Source organism: Aquarana catesbeiana, linkage group LG06 (genome assembly GCF_042186555.1).
Source record: "Aquarana catesbeiana isolate 2022-GZ linkage group LG06, ASM4218655v1, whole genome shotgun sequence".
Taxonomy (NCBI): Eukaryota; Metazoa; Chordata; class Amphibia; order Anura; family Ranidae; genus Aquarana; species Aquarana catesbeiana.
In genome coordinates, this window is record NC_133329.1 from 367,703,220 (window position 1) to 367,730,197 (window position 26,978).

General features: G+C 42.8%; 1 protein-coding gene across 1 annotated transcript in view; it reads left to right on the forward strand.

Annotated features, from left to right (window-relative positions):
- The window catches only part of TNFAIP6 (TNF alpha induced protein 6), a 75,361-nt gene that overhangs the window by 12,685 nt on the left and 35,698 nt on the right, over nucleotides 1–26,978 (forward strand). The window contains exon 2 of the mRNA XM_073634188.1: nucleotides 9,498–9,635. Within this exon, the coding sequence (XP_073490289.1) occupies nucleotides 9,498–9,635 (138 nt within the window). The remainder of the gene's footprint in view (nucleotides 1–9,497; nucleotides 9,636–26,978) is intronic.

Here is a 26,978-nt window from a genome sequence, read left to right on the forward strand (position 1 = left end):
TTACTTCACAATAATTGATCCAATTTCTTCATAAGAAAACACATCACTTTAATGAAAACAGAGTTATGACTGACAGCAGGCTGCTTCCAAGTAATTGTAGGACCTCAGAAAACCTCTGCATTTTTCAAGCCAAGAAATATCACATTTTGTATAGTAATCTAGAGTAACATAAGCAAACTGTAGCAGGCAAGCATTGTGAGGCCACAAAGCAGCATGTGCTGATGGAGTCTGCCAAAGCTTAAAGCGCTACAAATCTAAGATGTCCATTTACAGCTAGGGAAAAAAATAGTATGAGTTTAATCAACAGTGTACAGTATATTAAGTACGATAAAGCAGACCCTGTTGCTAACAGGCCTATTTTTAACAGATATGAACTTAAAAAGTGAAGATTTTTTATGTTACAGGGAACAGATAGAGGCCTTAATTCTGCCTAAGCAGTACCCCGAAGAGTACGTTTTTTTGAAATTTGTTCGGAAAAATAGCAGTGCATGTCCTCTTACGTTAGTGTGCCTGGGCACTCCTGTGTCTACAGCCTTGTATCTGTATATCTGCAGTGTGAGATCTAAAGTACTGCTGCCTCTGACTGTTATTCTCAGGAGATTAAGGCTGGGTTCACACTAGCTGCGGCTCAAAGCACGTGGTCCAGTGTGTTCCCGTTCACTGTTTCCGGTGCAAATTAGGTCTGAATTTTAGCCTGAATTTGGACCTGAAACAGAGCCAAATCCACACAGGACCCTTTTCCAGTGCGCTCCATGGCCGCCCTGGAGCTGTGTTAGCCGGCTCCATTGAGAGGTGGTCAAAGTCTCCTGTCATGTGAATTGTGGGTCTCCCTGCATCCAATTCTCATCAGTGTGAACCCAGCCTTAGAGTGAGATTATTATTGTATAGCGCCAAGAGTTTGCACAGCAATTTACAACATAAAAGAAGACAGGTCAGTTACAATACAGTTCTGGATGGCCCTGCTTATTGCGCTTACAATCTAAAAGGGGTGGTACAAAAGGTAATAGCTCTGAGGGGTAATCTGATGGAGGTGGCTGAAGTACAGGTGGAGGTGGGGTGTAGTGAGTTTTCAGAGATTGCCTAAAGGTGGGCAGGGTATTAGATAACTGAACATACTGGGGTAAGGAGTTCTGGAGAAGTATTGGAGGTGCACATGGGAGGAGGTAATAAAGGAGCTAGAGAGCTAGAGTGCAGGAGGTCTTATGAGTAGAGGAGTGGACAATTTGGGCGATATGTTGAGATGAGGTTGGTGATGTAGCTGGGATGATATTTGGTGTCAGTACTGTGTTGGCCAATGTTCTTCCTGTTGGAGGCTCTGACATGAGAAAGCAAAGCCCTGCCTCCACCAAAATGGCCTCCTCTATACATAGACACAGTGAAGAAAAATTCATGGAAAGTTTGTAATGGGGTAAAAATATTCCAGAATTGAGTTTCCAGAGTTCAGTTTTTAAAGACTTTGTTAGCCTGTAAAAGATAAATCATACCTGCAGAACCCTGCAAGAGAAGAGACATTATACTCACTCCTTTGGCCCATGCTTCCTACAGTACCTCCCTTTTTTTCCAATACTGAAGCCTCTGTCAGTGTCTTCAACGCTGAACATTTCCAGGACTGACAAATGCTGGTGTTGTTCATCACACGTTGTGGCTCCATTTTCCCAACTCCTAATACGGTAAAAGTAAAAGGAGTAAAAAGAGTCTCAACTTGCAGGGTACTTGCATGTATGATTATTTAGAGACTGACAGAGTCTGTTATGGGAAGATTGTTGTTGAAATTATTGGTTTGGTGTCAGATCTCTGTAAAGCTGAACTCCCGGTAAAATCCAAAGTTACCCTTGCAGTGGGCTTCTCTCCACACTGTGAGAGTTAAACACTCATTTTTGTCTAGGGAAACATTAAGGTTTAATGTACACAAAGATTTTAAAGGCATTTTTTATGCCTAGTGTACATTTTCCAACCTTTTCCACGCCCAGGGAGCCGCTGGTGCCACGCGTCGCCCTTCCATGTGCTTCTTGCTCCAAAGGCCGGTTACAGGTTGGGGTGGTTGCCAACCTGTATTGCTGTGTACAGTCATTCTTTCCTATGGCAGGTTATATGCAGCACCTGTGGCTCCCCAGGCACAGGAAAGCACTAGGAAATGTAAGCATGTAAAATGTCTATACAATCTCCAAAAGAAAAGAGGAGAGTGCCAGCTGTCGGGTAAAAGAGGGATAAGTTAAGTAAAATTCTGTTCCCCTAGACAACCCTTGGAGTGTGGGATGAGCCTCACTGCAAAAGTAACTTGGATTTTACCAAAAGTTTAGCTTTAAAGGGCTTTTCATGGCAGAATTGGTGCTAACAGACTATGATTACTTCAGTGACAGTAGGAATCATTGGGGCAAGCTCTGGTCTTGTCAGACAGGCATGATATTGCTGTTAAAGTGAGTTACTCTTATTTACAATTACTTGGCAGTCTAGTGGAAAATATTGGAGTGTTAATGTGGCAAAAATAAAGGAAATGTGGTAACTAGATAGCTACCCTTTAACATACTCCGCACCTAACAGCTTTCTGAAGACATCATGTATGATTCCTGACATAAGTCCAATTAATGTCATTGATAACACTGGTATGCATTTGGTGCATATTTCCATTAAATCAGTAAGACAATATTACCAATGCCCCCATTGGAGGCCGCTTCCCATAGGGACACTCATGCATGCTCGCCCCTGAGCCCAGCTGCTGCATCCATTGACACAGACCACAGACTCGACCCTTGCCCCCCGTTCCCTCATCACTGCCTTTGAATGAGAGTACTGGGAGCTGATGGCCCGGAAGTGAGGGGAGAGAGGAGCTGCAGATGTGCACAGCACTGAATCAAATGAGGGCTCAGGTAAGTAAAAAGGGGGGGGGTGAGGAGGGATGCTGATACCTAAACATTTTTAACCTTAATGCAATGAATGCATTAAGGTAAAAAATGTTTAGGCTTTAGAGCCACTTTAATACAAGTGCTGGACCCAAGAGTGTTGACTATTCCCGCCCTTTTCGCCCACTCCTCCATTCATAGAAACCGTACTATAGCTTCCTTGAATGGAAAGGGCTTTATGAATGGGGGAGACAGACTTTTCATTCTTCCACCCTTTCCTCTGTTCATTGGTTGATTTTCATTGATGGAAGCTGTACAGATTCACCCCCTCTATGTGTATTGGTGATCATTATCAATGTCACCCAAACAGGAATAGACATCTTTCAATGAGGACAGTAGTTCTGATAACCATGATGACAACCAAGCATTCCTTCTCACTTTCTATTGTAGTTATGGAACAGAAAATGAAAGGAAATCTCCCCAATGGGACACAGATGGCAGAAAAAAGACCAGACTGGGATTATAATCCCCCCTTACTCAATCCAAAATGAAAAAAAAAGTTTTGTCTTTAGTTTGACTTTATGTCACAAAGTTCAAAGAACAGTCCAGCTGTGTACTTCTTTGAACCAAAATCCTGCTTTCTAGATCTCCGGGTATATGGGAATTATTAAAAAGTAATTTCTTTTCAGACATGATACTGCAGTATCTTGGCAACTATTTCAAAATGTTAATAACTGATATCACCGGATATGCTATTTATCTGCTTTTGTTTTTTATAGACTGTAGTCATCTTTGCCACCAGTGACTATTGTTATAAAATAAGTCATAATTCTGTTATAGCTATAGTACACACTATCCAGATCTTCATGATCTGATTCATCAAAAATGCAGCATTATGCCATAATGGTTAAAGGAATCTGAAAGCAGAATTCACAGTTTAAGCATTGCCAGATTTGTCACCACATCATGGACTTGTTTTCCGTAGAGCTCAGTGGAGGTTTTAGGAGCTCACAATTCCCGAGAGCCTCTAGTAGTTTCCTACCATTTTTTATCACTGGCTCTAACATCCCACACATGTTTCATATAATTTTATTAGTTGGTACGTTCACATAATTCCAAAGCCATTTTTAATATACACATAATTGGCTTAAGTATTTATTTTAACCTTCCAAGCAAGACTTTCATTTATTATACCCAGTGAAAGATTTATTTTTTGATTCATGCATTCATGTTTTTACTAAATAATGTTAAAGAAGCACAGGAAATAGAAAGAATGCCAAGGCAGATGTTTGTAGGCAGGTATAGTTGCCTTTCTCCACTGCAAGTGGTGCTCTTCTGAAGCGGCATTGCAGTTGGAGAGGAAGTCAAGATTAGCATGGTTCCTCTATTTTCCTGGGTCACTTGGAAATCTATCCAATTGGATGCACGCCCCATGTGACTTTAGCAGCCATCTTGAGCCAGGCAGAGCCTATTTAAGGCCCTAGCTCACAGACTTGGAGTGCACTTTGTGAGTGGGTAGAGTAAGGACAGGTACCCCGCCTGTTAGGGACAGAACTAGTGACAGGAAAAGGTTCCTGATGAGGAGGGAAGCAAAGGGCTCCCAACTTCTCTGGACAGCTTCCTGCTTGGGCACGAGACGGCCAGACTCCATTCTGCCCCTCCTAATAGGTGCTGTCAGTTCGTCTGAAACCTGCTCTCTTCACCCTATTGGATTCCATGAGTGTTCCCGGTTGGGCTGTCTTCCCACCGGCTTTATTGTAAACTGTCTTTGTGTTATTTCAATACAAGTTCTTTCATCGCACTTGGAATGTGCGTATTATTGCCCCCGCACCACACAGCCCCCCGCCTACATGTTAATTATCCAAGAACCTTATGGGAGGTGTGGAAGTTTGTGAAACCTTGTTCTAACTGCATCATTCTACATTGTCATAGATTCTGGAACAGGTGTCATTGGCTTGAGTTACATGGTCAAAGGTATTAATTCATGTCAAATCGCTGAGGCAGAGATGTTAAACAGAATTATATTCGGATGTCAGATTGTTTTGAAGTCCCCACCCCTCTATAGGAATGGTTATACCAGTCTGGCATAGATGGCATCTTTAGGATCTTCTATAAAAACATTGTCCTCTGTCCACAATGTCAACTTCAGTGTCCTTGAAAGTATGTCCTTTTACCATAGAGAAAGGCTGCTGTGTCCTCAACTGAAGAGTTTGTCCTCCTATGTTTCTTAGGTTTTTAAGATATTACTGTCCTAAGACATAAACGTACAAAATACAGCTAGTAAACCATCATAATTCATCTTGCAGCAGCCAGATCACTTAAAAAAAAATGTTTGTTTTTTATTACATATTGCTGTACTTTGCACACCAGCATGCTCCTCCTGGCACAGCCAAGAGAGAGAACAATGGTAAAGAAAGAGAGGGTATGTGTTCATGGGAGCCTTGGGACCTCCCAAGTTCTGGCTGTACAGGTTGTGGTGAGGATGGCCTGAACTAGAGCTAGAAAAGCACTCCCATGGGGTACACCGCACGTAAGCATTTTGCTGAGCTCAGTGGAAAGCATTGTGTTTTCTTCAGTCACCTCTCTCTGCCCTCATTAAAACATTCAAGTGCAGGTGTCCACCACATCAAATACTTAAGAGTTAAATGAATCCTAAAAGCAACAGGGTGGAAGACTATTCCAGCTGCAGCTGCATTGAGCATGACCATAGGTAGATGGCATTTGAGTGATTTTTAGCCATCCATGTTCACCTATCAAAAGAAAACAAAGAGTTAATTGCGAAGAAAAGAAAGCGTGAAAGTAAGATAGGAAAAGAGAGAGAAGAAAGAGCAAAAATAAGGGGTGGAAGGAGAGTATAAGGGAGAGATAGAGAAAGAGGTGGGAGAGTCAGAAGTAAAAAGAAAGGTATGGAGGGTGAGTGAACGCAAGAGAGGTAAAGAATCCTAGTTAAGAGGAAGGAGAACAATTGGGGGAATCACAGAGCGAGACAAACAAGGAAGAAAGAGAATAGGCTAGAAAGACAGAGAGAGGAGAAAGAGGAGAGAGGAGAAAGAGAGGAAGAGTGGGGTGGGGAGCAGTGGGATAATGAGAAGGCTAGTAGAGAGGAAGAGTTGGGAAGGGGAGAAAGGTGTGGGGTGGGGTGAAAAAGAATAGAAAAAGAAGACAGAGTATTTATAAGAAATTTTACATAGCTCTTCATCAAAACTGCATGTACATGTGCGCTGTGCAAATAGGACATGATCAAAAGTTCTCAGACTATATTCTCTACAATTTGAATGTGTGAATGTGGAAAATACCATATAATAGCCATTACACGACACCAAGGTGCATACTTAAAGGGTTCCCATAGCATAAAACCGTAAATAATTTATTTCACAAAGAGTAAAGAGTAAAGACTTACATCTTCAAAAGCATCATGTGCAGAGTTAAAAAACCAAGCCGAGCTTCCGTGTATTACGGTGACATCAGCACGTCGCTCCTCCCTACGCGTTTCGTCACAACTAATGCCGTCCTGGGGCACCAAGATGACGTCAGGTGTGACGAAACACGTAGGGAGGAGCGACGTGCTGACGTCATCGCGATATACGGAAGTCCCAGACCATGGGCTGTTCCGAGAGCCGGCCGGCTTGGTTTTTTAACTCTGCATATGATGCTTTTTAAAATGTAAGTGCAATACCTCTCTTTACTCTTTGTGAAATAAATTATTTAAGGTTTTACGCTATCGGAGTTGTTTATCTCTTTTTTTGGAATATATCTGTCGTAATCTTCCCATATGAGCCATAAACCCCTGTGAAGACGCTGGGATCCCTTCTGTGTTGTTAACCAAAGGCCCTGGCTGGGTATCATGCCACAGGCATGTACAATCTCTCATAATTAAGAGATCCACAGGAGCCGGTAAGCGGCAGTTAGTGTGCAGGTGGAAGGCTGATTTCTTTTTCCCATCACTTTTCCTGGGTGTCTGTTGTAATATCTGCACAGTGGAGAGCAACTATCAATCTTCATGGACTGTTCAATACACTATATGTGATTTTTTTTTTACTTTTTTGTTTGCTTTAAATAAGGTCTCATTACCTATTTTCCATAATTTATTTACAGCGCGACTTAGTATTTAGAAATTGGTATTGATGTGTGTCTCACAGAGAAGTCGCAGCGGTTCACAGTCACCATTTTGCACTTAATTGTTTATTTGGTGTCACTTATCATTTTGGTTAGCGCAGTAATTATACATTATATACTTAAAGGGGTTGTAAACCTTCGTGGTTTTTCACCTCAATGCATTCTAGGTGCAGCAGCCCCCCCCAGTGCCCCCATTTTACTTACCCTAACCCTCTTTTTCTCGCGCCGGGGACGAGCACACCAGCTCTGGCAGGTGTCTTGTGTCCTGATTGGCTAAATTGATAGCAGCACAGCCATTGGCTCCCGCTGCTGTCAATCAAATCCAATGACGCGGGTGCCGGGGGGCGGGACCGAGTCATACATTCGGCGGCTATGGACACCGAATGCTGGACTCAGGAGCGTGCCCGCAAGGTAACCCCCTCGGGGAAGCGCTTCTCCGAGGGGGTTATCCGATGTGGGGAGGAGCCGCGAGAGCCACCGGGGGACTCCAGAAGAGCGGGTTCGGGCCACTCTGTGCAAAACGAGCTGCACAGTGGAGGTAAGTATGATATGTTTGTTATTTTAAATTTAAAAAAAAACAACAAACTCTTATGCCCCGTACACACGGTCGGATTTTCTGATGGAAAATGTCCGATCGGAGCGTGTTGTCGGAAATTCCGACCGTGTGTGGGCTCAATCGGACATTTTCCATCGGATTTTCCGACACACAAAGTTGGAGAGCAGGAGATAAAATTTTCCGACAACAAAATCCGTTGTCGGAAATTCCGATCGTGTGTACACAAATCCGAGGGACAAAGTGCCACGCATGCTCAGAATAAATAAAGAGATGAAAGCTATTGGCCACTGCCCCGTTTATAGTCCCGACGTACGTGCTTTACGTCACCGCGTTTAGAACGATCGGATTTTCCGACAACTTTGTGTGACCGTGTGTATGCAAGACAAGTTTGAGCCAACATCCGTCGGAAAAAATCCATGGATTTTGTTGTCGGAATGTCCGAACAAAGTCCGACAGTGTGTACGGGGCATATCAATCGCTTTAATTCCTATTATAGTTATCGCCATCTAGTGGCCATATTGCATTATGGCCACTAGAGCTATCATAGGATCCTCATGTTCTTCTCAGCGCCATCTAGTGGCAATAGTGCACTCTTTTCTGCAAACGTTTTCTTAAAACGTTTGAAATGAAAAGAATGTAGCCCTATAAACATTCAGTTTTGCCCTATTCGCACAGAACGACTTTACATATAGTAGTGGCCATACTGCATTATGGCCACTAGAGCTATCATAGGATCCTCATGTGCTCCTCAGCGCCATCTGGTGGCCATAGTGTGCTCTTTTCTGCAAACGTTTTCTTCAAACAATTGATTTGTAAAGAATATAGCACTATAAACATTCGGTTTTGCCCTATTCACACAGAACGACTTTATATACAGTAGTGGCCATACTGCATTATGGCCACTAGAGCTATCATAGGATCCTCATGTGCTCCTCAGCGCCGTCTAGTGGCCATAGTGTGCTCTTTTCTGCAAACGTTTTCTTCAAACGTTTGCGTTGCAATGAACAGGGCTTTTTTTCAGGGGGAACTTGGTGAAACTCAGTTCCACCACCTCTGGCTCAGACCCTTTGGTGCCTGCTCACCACAATCACTTGTAAACACAGAAGTCTGGTTTCTGAGTTTACAAGTGACAGCTCTGCACTCTGTGTGTAACCCCCATTAACTCTGCACTCTGTATGTAATGCAATCCTGATATTTAATGCCACTTTAAGACCCTTCTACTGTTTGTGAAATATGACCATACCCTCTATTTGATGTGATTTGGAGGGTGTGTGTGGGGGGAGGGGTTTTGGGGGGTCGTGGTTGAGTTCCAGCACCTATTGTTTGAGAAAAAAAGCCCTGGCAAAGAATATAGCCCTATAACCATTCAGTTTTGCCCTATTCGCACAGAACGACTTTACATAAAGTTATCTAGACTAACGGATATGCAGATTTTATAAATACGCCCCAGAGAAAAAAAAAGAGAGAGAAAAAGAGGGGAATGGCTAATATTTTTGATGAATTATTCCAATCCTGCTGTTGTCAAAAACAGTTTAGCAGGACTAGACAAACACTGCTCTACAAGACTAACCAAATAAAAAATTCTGTCTGACATAGCCCAACATAAATGTTTCACATAAATCATATCAGTATAATTGCTGGAGACATTGCCAGGTTTTTGTTCTAAAAGTAACATTTTGTTACACATTAAAATGTTCAGGAACAAACAAACCTGTTTACTTTTAAACGTTACAGGAGGTATTATTGCCTGAAACTGAAATGTGGAATACTGTAACAAAACGAGTATTTTCATAAAAAGCTTTGTTCTACTTCTGGGCTTCTATCCAGCTCCCCCATCAGTGGAACCACTCCGCTGTCTGCTTCTGGCACAGATATACTGTCCTCAGTATGATATGCAATGCTGGAGGTGGGTTAATGGCTTTGAAAGGATGCTGCTTAAAAAAAAAAAAAAAAAAGTAATTATTATTTTTTATATTTTTCTCCAGAACAAGCAGCTGGAGTTTATCACCGAGAATCACGGAACGGAAAATACCAACTGACCTACAGAGAGGCCAGAGCTGTGTGTGAATATGAAGGCGGACAGCTTGCTACATACGAACAACTGGAGGAGGCCAGAAAAATAGGTACAGGCCGATGTAAATAGTGGAAGAATGCTATATTTAAAGTGCACCTATCATTAAATCAATATAATGATCTTGGATACTATTCTAATAGTTGGTCTCTGTGTACTTTTTATATGCAATTAGAAAACAATACTTAGTGGGAGCCGTGTTCAAAACATAAAGAAAGGTAAACTGGAGATCTCTCTCTCTCTCAGGAAAATGTATGCAATTGATCAGGGAGATAGGGACAGTTGCTGAAGCTATCTTACTAGACCAGTGATGGCGAACCTTTTTGAGCCCGAGTGCCAAAACTGAAAAAAATAAGTTGGTTTTGTGTTGCAAAGTGCCAACACAGCAATTCGCGAGGGGGGGGGGGCTAAGCGAAAGAGAGGGGTTGTGTGTGAGAGAGAGATGGGGGTATTTGTGAGAGAGAGAGAGGGGTGTGAGAGAGAGGGGGGTGAGAGGGGGTGTGAGAGAGAGGGGGGACAGAGAGAGTGAGAGGTGTGAGAGAGATGCTGAGAGGGAGGGGGGCTGAGAGAGAGAGGGGGGGCAAAGAGAGAGGGGTTTGAGAGAGATGCTGAGAGGGAGGGGGGTTGAGAGAGGGGCGACAGAGAGAGAGGGGTGTGAGAGAGGTGCTGAGAGAGGTGAGCTGAGAGAGAGGGGGAACAGAGAGAGGGAGGGGGGACAGAGAGAGAGGGGTGTGAGAGATATGCTGAGAGAGAGGGGGAACAGAGAGAGGGAGGGAGGCTGAGAGAGAGGGAGGACAGAGAGAGAGATGGGGGACAGAGAGAGAGGGGTGTGAGAGAGATGCTGAGAGAGGGGGAACAGAGAGAGAGATGGGGACAGAGAGAGAGGGGTGTGAGAGAGAGGGGGGTGAGAGGGGGTGTGAGAGAGAGGGGGGACAGAGAGAGTGAGAGGTGTGAGAGAGATGCTGAGAGGGAGGGGGGCTGAGAGAGAGAGGGGGGCAAAGAGAGAGGGGTTTGAGAGAGATGCTGAGAGGGAGGGGGGTTGAGAGAGAGAGGGGCGACAGAGAGAGAGGGGTGTGAGAGAGATGCTGAGAGAGAGGTGAGCTGAGAGAGAGGGGGAACAGAGAGAGGGAGGGGGGACAGAGAGAGAGGGGTGTGAGAGATATGCTGAGAGAGAGGGGGAACAGAGAGAGGGAGGGAGGCTGAGAGAGAGGGAGGACAGAGAGAGAGATGGGGGACAGAGAGAGAGGGGTGTGAGAGAGATGCTGAGAGAGGGGGAACAGAGAGAGAGATGGGGGACAGAGAGAGAGGGGTGTTAGAGAGATGCTGAGAGAGGGGGAACAGAGCGAGAGAGAAGGGGGACAGAGATAGAGAAGGGGGACAGAGAGAGAGGGGTGCGAGAGAAATGCTGAGAGGTGAGCTGAGAGAGAGGGGGAACTGAGAGAAAGGGGTGTGAGGGAGAGTGAAGGGGACAGAGAGAGGGGGACACAGAGAGGCGGGACTGAAAATGAGGGGGGCTGAGAGAGAGGGAGGGGGGCTGAGAGGAGAGAGAGACCTCTAGCTCTGTCCTACTCTGCAGTCCCTGCTCTGCCTCCCTGCCCCAGTCTTTGTCTGCAGGTAGTCAGTGTATAATTGTGCCTGGTACCTGTCTCCGTCCTTGATGCAGGAGAGCTCTCTGCTCTGTTCCATCCAGTGGCTCCCTCACAGCCTGCGCTTCCCACCTGTCCTCGTTTTCCAGGCCCACAGTCAGCCTGTTCTCAGGGCCTCACTGTTGAAGAGGAGGCTTGACGAGTCCAGGCTCTGGAAGGCGCCAGGGATGCTGCGCCCCTCTTCGGCCGTCAAGTAAGCAGTGAAGCTCTTCTCTCCCTCCCGTGCTGTCAGGCCTTTAGCCTTCCATGTGGAGGCTGCGGGGCCACCCACTCACTCGTGCAGTTTCCTCCTGCTGCTTGCTGCCGGCGCTCTCTCCGGTGCGAACCTGGACCCTCTTGCGTGCCCACAGAGATGGCTCTGCGTGCCAGCTGTGGCACGCGTGCCATAGGTTCGCCATCACTGTACTAGACCCTCAAGAGGAGTATAGACTATCTCGGTAGCAAAAACAGAGTTCAACTTTAAGATAAAATATTTGTCTATTACATATAAAACCATGTATCACAACACAAAAAATCAGGCAATGCAGGAAGATCAATACTGTAATCAGATACTTGTAGATTTCCAAACAGGTTATAGGATTTGCTCACAGATTTATGCAATCCTCAACAGTTTCGGAATCAAGGGACTGCTTCTTCAGGAGGATACATTTATAAAGTAAACCGTATAAATCAAGCAATCATAAAGGATATACATATATCATATAATACATCAAGCGACATATACAGTGAATACAGCAAAAACCAGGCATAGCTGCTTACCTATGCCTCGTTTTTGCTGTATTCACTGTATATGTCACTTATTGTATTATATGATATATGTATATCCTTTATGATTGCTTGATTTATACTGTTTACCATGTATATATCCTCCTGAAGAAGCAGTCCCTTGATCCTGAAACTGTTGAGGATTGCATAAATCTGTGAGCAAATCCTAGAACCTGTTTGGAGGTCTACAAGTTTCTGATTACAGTATTGATCTTCCCGCATTGTCTGATTTTTTTATGTTGTGATACGTGATTTTATATGTAATAAACAAATATTTTTTCTTAAAGTTTGAACTCTGTTTTTGGTACCGAGATAGTCCATTCTCCCTTTGAGGGTCTAGTAAGACAGCTTCAGCAACTGTCCCTATCTCCCTGATTATTTGCATACAATTAATTCTGGATGAAGGTACCTTTTATCCCCATCTTTATTAATTCTTGAACTCGAGGCAAACTCACCAAATGTCTTTTCTCACAGGATAATGATAAATGGTTTTCAAAATTTTTTACAAGTAAATATGTGAAAAGTGTGGCGTGCATTTGTATTCAGCCCCCCTGAGTCAATACCTTGTGGAACCCCCTTTCACTGCAATTACAGCTGCAAGTCTTTTTGGGGATGTCTCTACAAGCTTTGCACATCTAGAGAGTGAAATGTTTGCCCATTCTTCTTTGTAAAATAGCTCAAGCTCTGTCAGATTGTATGGAGAGCGTCTGTGAACAGCAATTTTCAAGTCTTGCCACAAATTCTCAATTGGATGTAGGTCTGGACTTTGACTGGGCCATTCGAACACATGAATATGCTTTGATCTAAACCATTCCATTGTAGCTCTGGCTGTATGTTTACTGTTTTTGTCCTGCTGGAAAGTGAACCTCCACCCCAGTCTCAAGTCTTTTGCACACTCTAATGCCCCGTACACACGGTCGGACATTGATCGGACATTCCAACAACAAAATCCTAGGATTTTTTCCGACGGATGTTGGCACAAACTTGTCTTGCATACACACGGTCACACAAAGTTGTCGGAAAATCCGATCGTTCTGAACGCGGTGACGTAAAACACGTACATCTGGACTATAAACGGGGCAGTGGCCAATAGCTTTCATCTCTTTATTTATTCTGAGCATGCGTGGCACTTTGTCCGTCGGATTTGTGTACACACGATCGGAATTTCCGACAACGGATTTTGTTGTCGGAAAATTTTATATCCTGCTCTCAAACTTTGTGTGTCGGAAAATCCGATGGAAAATGTGTGATGGAGCCTACACACGGTCGGAATTTCCGACAACAAGGTCCTATCACACATTTTCCGTCGGAAAATCCGACCTTGTGTACGGGGCATAACAGGTTTTCTTCTAAGATTGCCCTGTATTTGGCTCCATCCAACTTCCCTGTCCCTGCTGTAGAAAATCATCCCCACAACATGATGCTGCCACCACCATGTTTCACGGTGGGAAGGTGTGTTCAGGGTAATGTTAGGTGTTAGTTTTCCGCCACACATAGCTTGTAGGCTAAAAAGTTACATTTTGGTCTCATCTGACCAGAGCACCTTCCACATTTGCTGTGTCCCCCACATGGCTTCTCGCAAACTGCAAACGAGACTTCTTATGGCTTTCTTTCAACAATGGCTTTCTTCTTACCACTCTTCCATAAAGGCCAGATGTTTGAAGTGCACTAATAGTCGTCCTGTGGACAGATTCTCCCACCTGAGCTGTGGATCTCTGCAGCTCCTCCAGAGTTACCATGGGACTCTTGGCTGCTTCTCTGATTAATGCTCTTCTTGCCCGGCCTGTCAGTTTAGGTGGACAGCCATGTCTTGGTAGGTTTGAAGTTGTGTAATACTCTTTCCAATTTCGGGTGATGGATTGAACAGTGCTCTGTGAGATGTTCAAAGCTTAGGATATTATTTTATAACCTAACACTGCTTCACAACATTAACCCTGACCTGTCTGGTGTGTTCCTTGGCCTTCATGATTCTGTTTGTTCACTAAGGTTCTCTAACAAACCTCTGAGGGCTTCACAGAACAGCTGTATTTATACTGAGATTCAATTACACACGGGTGGACTTTATTTACTAAATTTGTGACTTCTGAAGAGTAAATGGGGCTGAATACAAATGCACGCCACACTTTTCACATATTTATTTGTAAAAAATTTTGAAAACCATTTATCATTTTCCTTCTACTTCACAATTATGTGCCATTTTGTGTTAGTCTATCACATAAAATCCCAATAAAATAAACTTAATGACAAAATGTGGAAAATTGCAAGGGGTATGAATACTTTTTCAACGCACTGTATATACAGTATATACAGTGGGGACGAAAAGTATTCAGACCCCCTTAAATTTTTTCACTCTTTGTTATATTGCAGCCATTTGCTAAAATCATTTAAGTACATTTTTTTCCCCATTAATGTACACGCAGCACCCCATATTGACAGAAAAACACAGAATTGTTGACATTTTTGCAGATTTATGAATAAAGAAAAACTGAAATATCACATGGTCCTAAGTATTCAGACCCTTTGCTGTGACACTCATATATTTAACTCAGGTGCTGTCCATTTCTTCTGATCATCCTTGAGATGGTTCTACACCTTCATTTGAGTCCAGCTGTGTTTGATTATACTGATTGGACTTCATAAGGAAAGCCACACACCTGTCTATATTAGACCTTACAGCTCACAGTGCATGTCAGAGCAAATGAGAATCATGAGGTCAAAGGAACTGCCTGAAGAGCTCAGAGACAGAATTGTGGCAAGGCACAGATCTGGCCAAAGTTACAAAAAAATTTCTGCTGCACCTAAGGTTCCTAAGAGCACAGTGGCCTCCATAATCCTTAAATGGAAGACATTTAGGACGACCAGAACCCTTCCTAGAGCTGGCCTTCCGGCCAAACTGAGCTATCGGGGGAGAAGAGCCTCGGTGAGAGAGGTAAAGAAGAACCCAAAGATCACTGTGGCTGAGCTCCAGAGATGCAGTCGGGAGATGGGAGAAAGTTGTAGAAAGTCAACCATCACTGCAGCCCTCCACCAGTTGTGGCTTTATGGCAGAATGGCCCGACGGAAGCCTCTCCTGAAGGACTCCAAGATGGTGAGAAATAAGATTCTCTGGTCTGATGAGACCAAGATAGAACTTTTTGGCCTTAATTCTAAGCGGTATGTGTGGAGAAAACCAGGCACTGCTCATCACCTGTCCAATACAGTCCCAAAAGTGAAGCAAGGTGGTGGCAGCATCATGCTGTGGGGGTGTTTTTCAGCTGCAGGGAGAGGATGATGGTTGCAATCGAGGGAAAGATGAATGCCGCCAAGTACAGGGATATCCTGGATGAAAACCTTCTTCCAGGATATCCTCAGGACCTCAGACTGGGCCGAAGATTTACCTTCCAACAAGACAATGACCTTAACCACACAGCTAAAATAACGAAGGAGTGGCTTCACAACAACTTCACAACAACTCCATGACTGTTCTTGAATGGTCCAGCCAGAGCCCTGACTTAAACCCAATTGAGCATCTCTGGAGAGACCTAAAAATGGCTGTCCACCAACATTTACCATCCAACCTGACAGAACTGGAGAGGATCTGCAAGGAGGAATGGCAGAGGATCCCCAAACCCAGATGTGAAAAACTTGTTGCATCTTTCCCAAAAAGACTCATGGCTGTATTAGATCAGAAGGGTGCTTCTACTAAATACTGAGCAAAGGGTCTGAATACTTAGGACCATGTGATATTTCAGTTTTTCTTTTTAAATAAATCTGCAAAAATCTCAATAATTCTGTGTTTTTCTGTCAATATGGGGTGCTGTGTGTACATTAATGAGGAAAAAAATGAACTTAAATGATTTTAGCAAATGGCTGCAATATAACAAAGAGTGAAAAATTTAAGGGGGGGGGGGTCTGAATATTTTCCTTCCCCACTGTATATAGTATATTCAAGGGTGGATTAATGCACAGGCTGGTCTAGGCTGCAGCCTAGGGCCCCACGTGTGCAAGGACCCCCGATTGGCCATTATATTTTTATTAATTTATATATATATATTTATGTATATGTAGAATAAAAACCATGCCTGCGTGTTATACGAATACCCCGATAAATGTTTTTTTACCAACAGGGGGCAGGGATCGGGCGGTCCGCCCCGGGTGCCACCCATTGGAGGGGGGGTCAGGCCAGCTGTACTGCCTCTCCTGGCCCTGGGACAGCACTGCCAGCATACTTTAAAGTTGAGTAAACATTACTGCCAGCCCTTTCTCATGCACAGCTCCTCATGTTTCAATGTAAATGGAAGTCTCTTAATGCCTCAATTAAAGCCGCTCTGTCTGGCCGCTCTCCTCTTCCCGCTCCACCTCCTTCCTGAGTGTAGCCTTTGATTGCAGGAGGAGAGCGGTCATGTGACCATCAATAAAACAGCAGAGGAGAGCAGTCACATGACCGGGTCATGAAGAACGGCGTTAATTGAGGTATTTAGAAGTTTTGATTTACAATGAGTGACACATGAGGAGCGGTGTATGAGAAAGGGCTGGCAGTGATGTTTTCTCAACTTTAGAGTATTCTTTCCCAGGAGACTGGGGGTCTCCAGGGAGTGCAGGGGGGCTTTATAATGAAAGAGGCCTGTGTGATATGCAGGCAAAGGGGTCTGTGTACTATGCAGATGTCTGTGTACTGTGCAGGGAAAGGGGTCTGTGTATTATAGGCGTGTAATATAGGTCTACCCTTTTACACATGGCACTAAATAATTTATTTTCTGGTAAAGCATGCTTAGGAGGGGGCCACACAAAAAGTAGCCTAGGGGCCCATGACCACCTTAATCCTCCACTGAGTATATTACACACATATGCAATGCAAAATGCCAAGTGAAGGTTCTATCAATCCTTTTCCCAAGCTGTGATGCCGCGTACACACGGTCGGACTTTTCGTCTACAAAAGTCCAACGGACGCCGACGGACTAAAGCTGGCTGGTAATCCGATCGTGTGTGGGCTTCTCCGGACTTTCAGCAGACTTTTTCAGCCTCAAATCCGACGGACTTTAGATTTGAAACATGCTTCAAATCTTTACGTCGTAACTACGACGGACCCCGAAATCCGCTCGTCTGTGTGCTAGTCCGACGGACAAAAACCCATGCTAGGGCAGCTATTGGCTACTGGCTATGAACTTCCTTATTTTAGTCCGGTGTACGTCATCACGTACGAATCCGTCGGACTTTTGTGTGGTCGTGTGTAGGCAAGTCCGTTCGTTAGAAAGTCTGCTGCAAGTCCGCCGAAAGTCCGCCGGAAGTCTGTCGGACAGGCTGTCGGACTTTTGTAGACGAAAAGTCCGACCGTGTGTACGCGGCATAAGTAAAGCAAAAAGGGATATTTAGAGTGAACACTGCGACGTAACTTCACACTGCATTTTACGAGCCATGCAGGCTGTGGCGTGTCTTGTGTTTACCACTGCAAAGAGAATTCTGTGATTGGGCAAGATGCCGGCCACATAACTTTAACGGGTCACCAGACTGGGCTCACCTCTGCTTTTTTTAATTCCTTCATTTTAATTGGACTTTGTTTGCTTTGGGACTCCGCTGCGCTTTCGTTTTTTTTAAAGCAGCTGCAGGGTTAGGCCATAATGCTTTGGAAATGAATGCATAAATGGAAAAAAAAAATCTAACATTTATAGATATATATTTTAGAAGATATCCTTAGGACTTAAATAACTTATTACAGCAGTTTGAGACATACAGACATTGCATGATTGCTTTAAACCAGGGATCACAAACTGGTGGCCCTCCAGCTGTTGCAAAACTACAAGTCCCATGAGGCATTGCAAGGCTCACAGTTACAAGCATGACTCCTACAGGCAGAGGCATGATGGGACTTGTAGTTTTGCAACAGCTGGAGGGCCGCCAGTTTGAGACTCCTGCTTTAAACCATCTCTAAGGGCTCGTTCATATCAGAAGCCAAGCTGAAAACATGGCCACTGGTATGCACTGGGAGGAACAGCATTGATGTGCTGAATCCGGCGCATTGCACAGATTACTCTGTGTGCAAACATTATTTGAAATGTCACAAAGTGACAACTCAGTGAGTTCTAGTGTCCGAAGCAATGTACAATGTGGTGGATTGCATTAGGGTAGATTTTCATATATGCAGGAAAGTATGTAAATTGCATGCATTCCCACACCCGCAGGCAAAACACAGTGCTATTTAGCAGACACGTGGGGGTGCCATTAATTCTTAATGACACCCTCACGCATCTGAAAATACAGCAAGCGCATTTTAAAGTGCAAGAAATTGCACTTTCCCTGTGGCACGTATTTGAAAAAGGTGCAGGGATCTTTATCCTGCATTTTCTGCAGGTACAGCAGCCTATTCAAATGAATGGGTTGCTGTTAGACATGTGCAATTCGTTTAGTTCCGAATTTGTCTTTTAACAAATTTTGACAAATTCGTTAATTCCGAAATTTTCGAATTTCCGAATTTTTCAATTTCCGAAATTACAAATTTCCACATTTTCGAATTTCCGAAAATTCAAAAATTCGAAAATTCGAAAATCTGAAAAAAAAGAAAGAAAATCAGTAAAATTCAGATATTTCGTAACTTCGGATAAATTTGTATTCGTGTTACATTCACAAACAGCCAAATTTGAAAGGAAATTCCAATACCTATAATTTAATTGTTAGTTATTATTTAGAATTTTACTGATTTTCTTTCTTTTTTTCAGCTTTTCGAACTTTCGGATTTTCGAATTTTTGAATTTCCCAATTTTCGAATTCCGAAAGTCCGGAAATTCGGAAATCCGAAATTCGGAAATCCGAAAATTTGAAATTTGGAAACTTAGAAATTCGAAATTCCGAAATTTGGAAATTCGAAAATTCGGAAATCCGAAAATTCGGAAATCCAAAAGTTTGGAAATGCGAAAATTCAGAAATTCAGAAATTCGAAAATCAAAATTTTCAGATTTCCAAATTTTTGAATTTCCGAATTTCCGAAAAAAGCAAAAAAACAAATGAAATGAAAACGAAAACGAACACATTTTTTGTCAGTGCACATGTCTAGTTGCTGTGCCCACAGAAATGTTGCTTTCAGAAACTGCATACATGCATGTGAAGCCTTACACCACACTGCACCAAAAAAAGCATGTTGCACTTTTTTCAACGCACACCACTGCAACACAGTAGTGTGAACTGGCATTATAGGAAATTTTTGACCTTGTCTTGCGTTGGAACTATGTTGGGCAAGGTTTATAGAGCAGTCCCAGCACTGGGTGTGAATGGCCATAACACAACATCTGAAACTTTGCAACAGCTCATACTATTCATATACACCGGGAAGATAACAATTTTATCTTTTTTTGTTACTTAAAGTGTTACTAAACCCACAACAATAAAATCAGTCTGTATATACAGTAAAGCATGCTTGTTATACTCACTGTGGATCCTAAGGGGTTAATCCTCCGCATTGTGTATAAAGGCTGTTTGATCCTGTCTCCTCTGATCCTCCCCTACTTTTACTATCCCCAATCCATCTGCGGATAGAACAGAGCCTTGGAGACACTCTGCACATGCTCAGTTCGGTGTATATTGCTAGTTTTTTGTTTTGTTTTTCGGGGGGAGGGTGCATTTGATCAGCACAGGGCCAATCAGCACTGTTCAGACAGAGGATCAGGGGTCATGCAACCTCATAGGACAGTCAAAGGAGAATGAAAACTCCTCCTACAAGTTTTAACCAGTGCTTGGCTAGACACTGATAGAAGTCACAACTGCTATATACTGCTGATGAAAAAATGTATTTAGCAGTTTATATTTACTGCCTTTCCATGTTCTGTGTTCTGTGGAGGACTAGATATAGTGAATGCAGGCTCCTGGGTTTAGTAACACTTTAATTATTACCTCTACTTTTTCAACCCAAGACATTTTTTTAGTTCTGTGGGGAAGGGTTAGATCCACCTTCAGGTCTTGTTACTGTTTGTGTCCTAAGTGGAGAGATTTTCCCTTATTTCCTGTCTCCTATCAATTTGGGGTAGCATCCTCCTAATTAGACTGCTAGGTAAATTTAGTTTATAGCTTCTTCTGGAATTTAGGAGAGCAGAGATTGTTTGGCTGGGTCTGTTCAGGATTTTATAGGCTGGGAGTTTGATTGCTTCTCCCTGCCTCTAGAAGAAGTTTCTAGAGCTTAGGGAGGGATCATTCACAAAACCAGCCTGAATATTGATTAGGGTGATCTTCTGTGCACCCAGATGATGGCTCAAAAGATGTTAAATAATCTGGAGCCCTGGAGAGAGAGTCCTTTCTCAGCAAGGAGAGTTCCAAGCCTCAGGAAGCCATTGCCCCCAGAGGCAGCCTGTGGACTGTGTTGCTGTTCTGTGAAGTCTCAGTGGTGGCAGAGCTGGGACCTGGAAACACTTGCTTCCAGCAATAAATCACAAAAAGACAACCCCTAGACAGTTTTTTGGAGCCGGAGTGAATGGACTGTTGCTTGGGTGGATGGTGGTGTCTACACTGTTTGGGGGAGAACCAATTAAAATAAGCGGCCTCTGCGAAGGTAGCACTACAAGTGAATGCAAACCTCTAGACTAACTGCAATAATTCCAAATTATTTTAATAAATAGACTTTAAAGTCAACTCTACTAAAAATGTAGGTCTGCACCATCTAGGAAAATTCTATTTTAACAACTGCATCCAAAACACAGATTCTATCGCGTACAATTGTGCTTACATTATTAGGAATCAGAAAGAAGCAAGCTTTGCCTGCTCCCACCCCCACCCCCACCACTGAGAACCATAACTTACTAAACAAAATAGGGGGTGACAGGCCTCCCTAGGTTTACGAAAACAGTGCCACATCCAATAAACAGATAAATATAAGGATGGGTTCCCCTAAGCGGACTTTTTAGGCACTTTTAAAGAATTACAAGTGTAGCGCTGGTAGATTTGCAATCTACCGCATGTTAGGTAAATTTAGTAACTTGGTTGTTAGGAAGGTTAAGTTTGCCTCTGTTCCAGCTTGGCTGACGTTGTGTGTGTTTCCGTGCTGACCGGTGGGTGTCGCTGTTACCACTGGTTAGTGTTGGAAAGGCAACGTGTTGAAGCGTATGGATGCTCTTCTGTCCCGGAGACAACTCGGTGGAGGTGGTCCTCCGAGTTGCATTCTGGGCGAGGGTATATATGGGACAGACGCCATATTTTGGGGTTCGTTTTACAGCCACCTGCTGGCCCTCCTGGCCGACAGGTATGCATTAAGGAGCTACCTCGTGGTCCTCCGTTCCGGAGGCCCACGATGCTGCGGCGCAGGGGTGGGTCCAGAGGCTTGTCTGCAGCCTACCTCCGCGGCCGAGGAATGGTCCTGAGCTGTCGGTCCTGTGTGACGAAGCTGGACAACCGAGGAGATCCAAGGGGGGGACCCGTCTTGGAGGGATCACGCAGCCTGTTGGTCTATAGAGGGGCCTGGTGACTCGGTTGGAGGACGTATCCGAAAGTAACTATACAGCATAGTGTTGCTGGGTTGGCTTAAAGGTTCAGGCACTGTGACTGACATTCATTACAGAAAATCTGAAACATCCTGTGGCAGAGGATCGTATGGATTTTGTTCCCAAGCAAGTCTGTGGCAGAAACTTTGATTCGTGCTGCGTACTGGCTGCTAGGCTGGTGAGAGAGGCCTATCCAGACGAGCAAGGAGTGTGTCCCACAAGGGGAGCGCATTCCATACAATATCTGAATTCTACCCGAACATTTGTTAAAAGAACCCTACAAGAAGATGTTTGAGTTTCTTCTGCAGTTTCCTTTCCGCCTCTTTCCTGCTATTTAATAAAGCATTGAAAACGTACTCCAGTGTTGGCGCGTGTGTCGTCCAGAGGTAAACTCAACGGAACCCTCGACCCGGTGCCGGTGAAACAGAGGGAAGCAGAGTGAAGGTAACAGACCCGCTTAAACCAGCAGCTCCACCGAGAGTTATTGCTACACAAGTATTAAAGGAGTATAGCAAAATATTAAAAATTAACAAATTTTATTTAGAGACAAATTGTATTAAAACATTGTATACATTATATTCAACGAAACAATAGCATCTTGAAAAAATTCATTACTGTCACCATATAGTAAATATATGAAGAGACTCTTTTCACACCCAACGCATTTCGGGATATATAGTATTTTAGTCCTTCTTCAGGGGTGTAGAAGAGAAGAAAAGAGAAGTTCATCTGGGGTAATTAAAATATGGGATGATAAGTAAATTACCACAACATGTAGATACATACAGTTATCCACTTGAAGTTAAATAATCGACAGATCACTTACATAGTATTTAGAGGTGGAGTAATTATTGGTATGTTTCGTTAAGTTGCATTAAAAACCTGAAGTTGAGGTAGCATTGGACAATTAGTGCTGGTGAGGTTGCTGTCCCTTTAACACCATGGACATCACAAAGTAATATGGGAATATATCACTTAATGGTAACCTCATTCAGAGGGTGTTTTCCCCCGCGTTCCGAGGATGCAAATTGGCCAGAGTGGTATACTGAGGCAAATAATGGAATCCCTGAGAGTAAAGAAGAAGTCAGGATAAGTCTAAATGGGTTGTAGTGAATATTAAGGAGTAAATGAAATTAAAAATAAAATGTAGAGCGTAAAGTAAAAAATTAAAAAATTATTGTATAGATACCATATATCGGGTGTGGGTTGGTGCGAGTGTGGTAAGAAATGATTGCTAAACAAGTTGGTAACTGAAAGCAAACAATCAAAATAATAAAAATGAAAATTGTATAATGCTATATTGTCAAAGGTGATTGAGAGTAAATTTGAAAAGTAAAAATAAAAATAAAGGATGAGACGTAATAATAAATTTAGCAGGTGGTAAAAGTAGGATTCATAATGATACTAGTGTAATTATCATTACAATATAAAAGTACTGATCTATAGTAACATAGTAAAGTATTCATCATGAAAGCGTTTAGACAACCAGTATAAATGGATACATAATCTCTAACTGATTAACAGCTGTATAGGTCAGTATACATATAGTGTCTAAACATATCATATAAATAACTTGCGGTTATAAGTATAAATAGCGTTTGAAAATAGAAAGCTAATCAGGGATTGTATAGGTAAAAGAGTGTAGTAAAGGATAACCAGCATAATAAGGTGGAACATTACCTTTTTCATGGGACAAGTTTAAATAGATCAGCCACACATCTCAGCGTCCAGCATGTACCGTGCTCGAGCTGAGAGTGGGAAGATCAGGTGTATATAAAGGGTGAACTTCCATCAGCTGGCACAGCTAACCGCGCTCAGCTGAGTACGGCGGTGGACCACGCATGTCCGCTGGAGTAGTAAGATGGAGGCTGTGGGCGGAGATATCAAACGTCCAGCCAGCCTCTCATAATGCCGCCCAGATAGTCGGTCTGGGCGGCTTTCCGTGCCGGGCAACCACTCTGGCCAATCGCACCCAGGGGAAATCTGAAGGGAAAACAAAAAGAAAGATATTAAATAGTGAAGACCATGGCCAAATTTTATTCAAGCCAGGGGGACGTAAAAGTACATATATGTGCTGGAAATGTTAGTTTGGATGTTGACATAAGAGCAGCAATGTTAATTGATGATAAAAGGTAAATATGCAAAATTATACCTTTAGTGAGCGGGGACTTGGGAATAGGCGGGACTAATTGATGATAAGAGACAAAATGTAATGAAGTTATACATTTTGCAAACAATAATATGAAGACAAACAGAAACAGTTAATGATGGTAAGAATTGTACATTTTCTAAACACATGTATGTAGCAAATGTAACAATATGTAACATGATGAAAATGGAGAACAGACATTGAGGCACAAATTACTCATTTCATAAGTAGGAATGTGTAATGGGCACAGCAATATGTAACGCAATAATGTGTAACATGATAAACCTGAAGGACAAACATTGAATCACAAAAATAGGGAGGTATTAGTCATACTGTAGCTAAAGGAGTATATCCATAACCGTATACATTTTTATGTGTCTAATCACGTATTTTGTTTGTTCTTGTTGTAGAATGTGCATATTATATATTGCACATAAGCCCGAAGGCGTATAGAAGATTTTAGTGGACCTGTATGTCCATACTGTAAAAGTACATTTGTGAACATGAGAATATTGAAGACGTATAGGTTATGGATAACGAACAGATGAAATACTTCATACATGTATATACAATAAATGGCGCTGAGTCAATATATTCATAGCATATCTAAAGGTATCATACAGAGATAAAGACAACCCCATGTATAGATATTACGCAAAGGGAATGGAAAAAATAAGGAGAGTAACCTAGTTAGTGTGACCCAGTACAAAAAATGTATTAGGAATAGTTGAAGTTTATTTTTCCATTCCACCGGAGCAGAATCCTTCGAGGAATGGTTTAAAGCAAACAGCTTCATTTAGGCCTGGAGGTAAAGTGGCTTTCAATGAATAGATCCACCTCAGTTCTCTTTGGAGGAGGACCTTATTCCAGTCGCCCCCCCCTAGGGCTGGGGTGTATCCGGTCCAATATTAGAAATTTGATCCTAGGAAAAATTCCGCCATGTACTAAGGAGACATGGCGTTCTAGGGGGAGATCAGGGTCACAAGTCTGCATACTAAGTACATGCCTATAGGCTCTTCTCCAGAATTCTAATTTAGTTTTTCCAAAAAGCAACTGCAGTTACATTGGAGTAGATAAACTACTCCTGGGGTTCTGCAATTGGCAAAATGTTTAGGGTGGAATATTTTCCCATTCAGGAGGGTGGGGTTTCTCTGTTTGAGCATATACTTGCAATAATGGCATGAGCCGCATGCAAAAGTGCCTTTATATTTGCAGTGTGTTCTCATTCATTCACTTCTAAACTCGCTGTTCACGATTCTATCACTGATAGAGGTAGCTCTTCTGAATGTAAAGCATGGTTTATCTGGAACGAAGTGGCCCAAAGAAGGGTGTAGGGTCAAGATGTGCCAGTACTTTTCAATGATTTTTTTGACTTGGCGTTGCTGCTGATTAAATGTGGCAATAATCCGTAGTTGACTTGTGTCTTTACGTTTGGTGGCCTGAAGTAGAGTGTTTCTGGGTTTTATCATTACTTGTTTAAAGGATTTTTTCAGGGAAGTGTGTGAATACCCTCGTGCCAGAAGTCTGTCCCGTAAGTTGTTTGCTTCTCTTATAAATGTATCCTCATCTGTACAATTATGCTTAATCCTTAGATATTGAGAATACGGGATAGAGTTAATCAGGGGTTGTGGATGGAAACTTGCGGCGTGGAGTATTATGTTACCTGCAGTACTTTTTCTAAATAACTTGCTACATAGTTTTCCTTGTTCCCCTTTATAGATTTCTATGTCTAGAAATGTTGTCTGGTTCTTGTCGAAGGACATAGTAAAAGTTCAGTTAAAGTCATTTTTGTTCATTCTTAACAAACACTGCTCGAGTACATCAGTGGGGCCGTCCCAGATGACAAGGATGTCATCTATGTAACGATACCATCCCATGATGTGATTGGTATATTGTATCAAGTTTTCATCAGTTAGAAACATTCTTTCCCACTCCCCCAGGTACAGGTTGGCATACGACAGGGCACATCATGTCCCCATCGCAACCCCCTGCACCCGGAGGTAGTGGGAGCCATCGAAAGTAAAAACATTGTGGGAAAGGATGTACTTGAGCAGTGCAATGACAAATTCATTATACGTGGGATCAGTAGCAGTATTTTGTTGAAGGACATGTCTGATGGCGACTAGTCCTCTCTCGTGTGGGATTGAGCTGTATAGAGTTTCTACGTCTATTGTTACTAAGTAGGCTTGGTCCGAGACATTGAGTTCGTCCAGAATTTGCAACAGGTGACTTGTGTCTCTCACATATGATGTTAGTGAAACCACAAAAGGTCTTAAATATTCGTCCACTAATTTGCTAGCATTGTCACTGATTGAACCAATGCCTGAAATGATTGGCCTACCTGGCGGATCTATAGGATTTTTGTGAATTTTCGGAAGTGTATAGAACGTAGGGGTTCTGGGAAAATTATTTCTGATAAAGGTCCAGATTTGTTTGTTGATTGTGTTGTTCAAAAAGGCAGAGTCTACTAGTGTGTAAAAATCTTTATTATATTTTTCGACAATAGTTGCCGGAATACGACGGTACCAGTCTAGATTGTTGAGAATCTTTTTACATATGTTAATGTAGTGTTCATTATTCAGAACAACCACATTACCACCTTTGTCCAAAGGTTTTATGGAGATTTGTCTATTAGTGGCGAGAGAGTTTAGTGCGTCTAATTCTTTTGGGCTTAAATTTGAGGGTCCCTTGGTTTGTATCTTAAGTTTATCTAGATCATTATTTACTAACTTCAGGAATGCATTTGGACAAGTACTAGGAGGTGGACAGAAGTCAAATTTTTTCTTTAGTTTTGATGGGGCCAGATTAGCCCGAGTGTCTGAGTCTAGTTCCTCTATAGATTGTAAAATTCGGGGAAGGTCTATCGAGTCAATGAGGTCAGCTGTGTCACTCTCTTCAAGGAGGGAGATTAGCTGGTCTAAAGCTTGGTTTTCCTGGGGGGTATAGTTTGTTTTGGTATGTTGTTTCTGATAGAGTTTCTTTAAGATTATTTTGCGAACAAATAACTGGAGGTCTTTGTAGACTTCAAATTTGTCTAGATTATGACTAGGACAAAAATTTAATCCTTTCTTCAGGACTGAAATTTCATCTTTAGATAAAGAATGTGAGGATAAGTTGATTACACTTAAATCTGTGTTCAAGTGTATTGGGGTTCCCTGATGAGGGGTTAGAGTGTCAATTGTGTGTAATGCCGCGTACACACGAGCGGACTTTATGGCAGACTTTGCCCGGTGGACTTTTCGACGGACTTTATGACGGACTTTCCGAATGAACGGACTTGCCTACATACAATCCACCAAAGTCCGTCGAATTCGTACGTGATGACGTACGACCGGACTAAAACAAGGAAGTTCATAGCCAGTAGCCAATAGCTGCCCTAGCGTGGCTTTTTGTCAGTC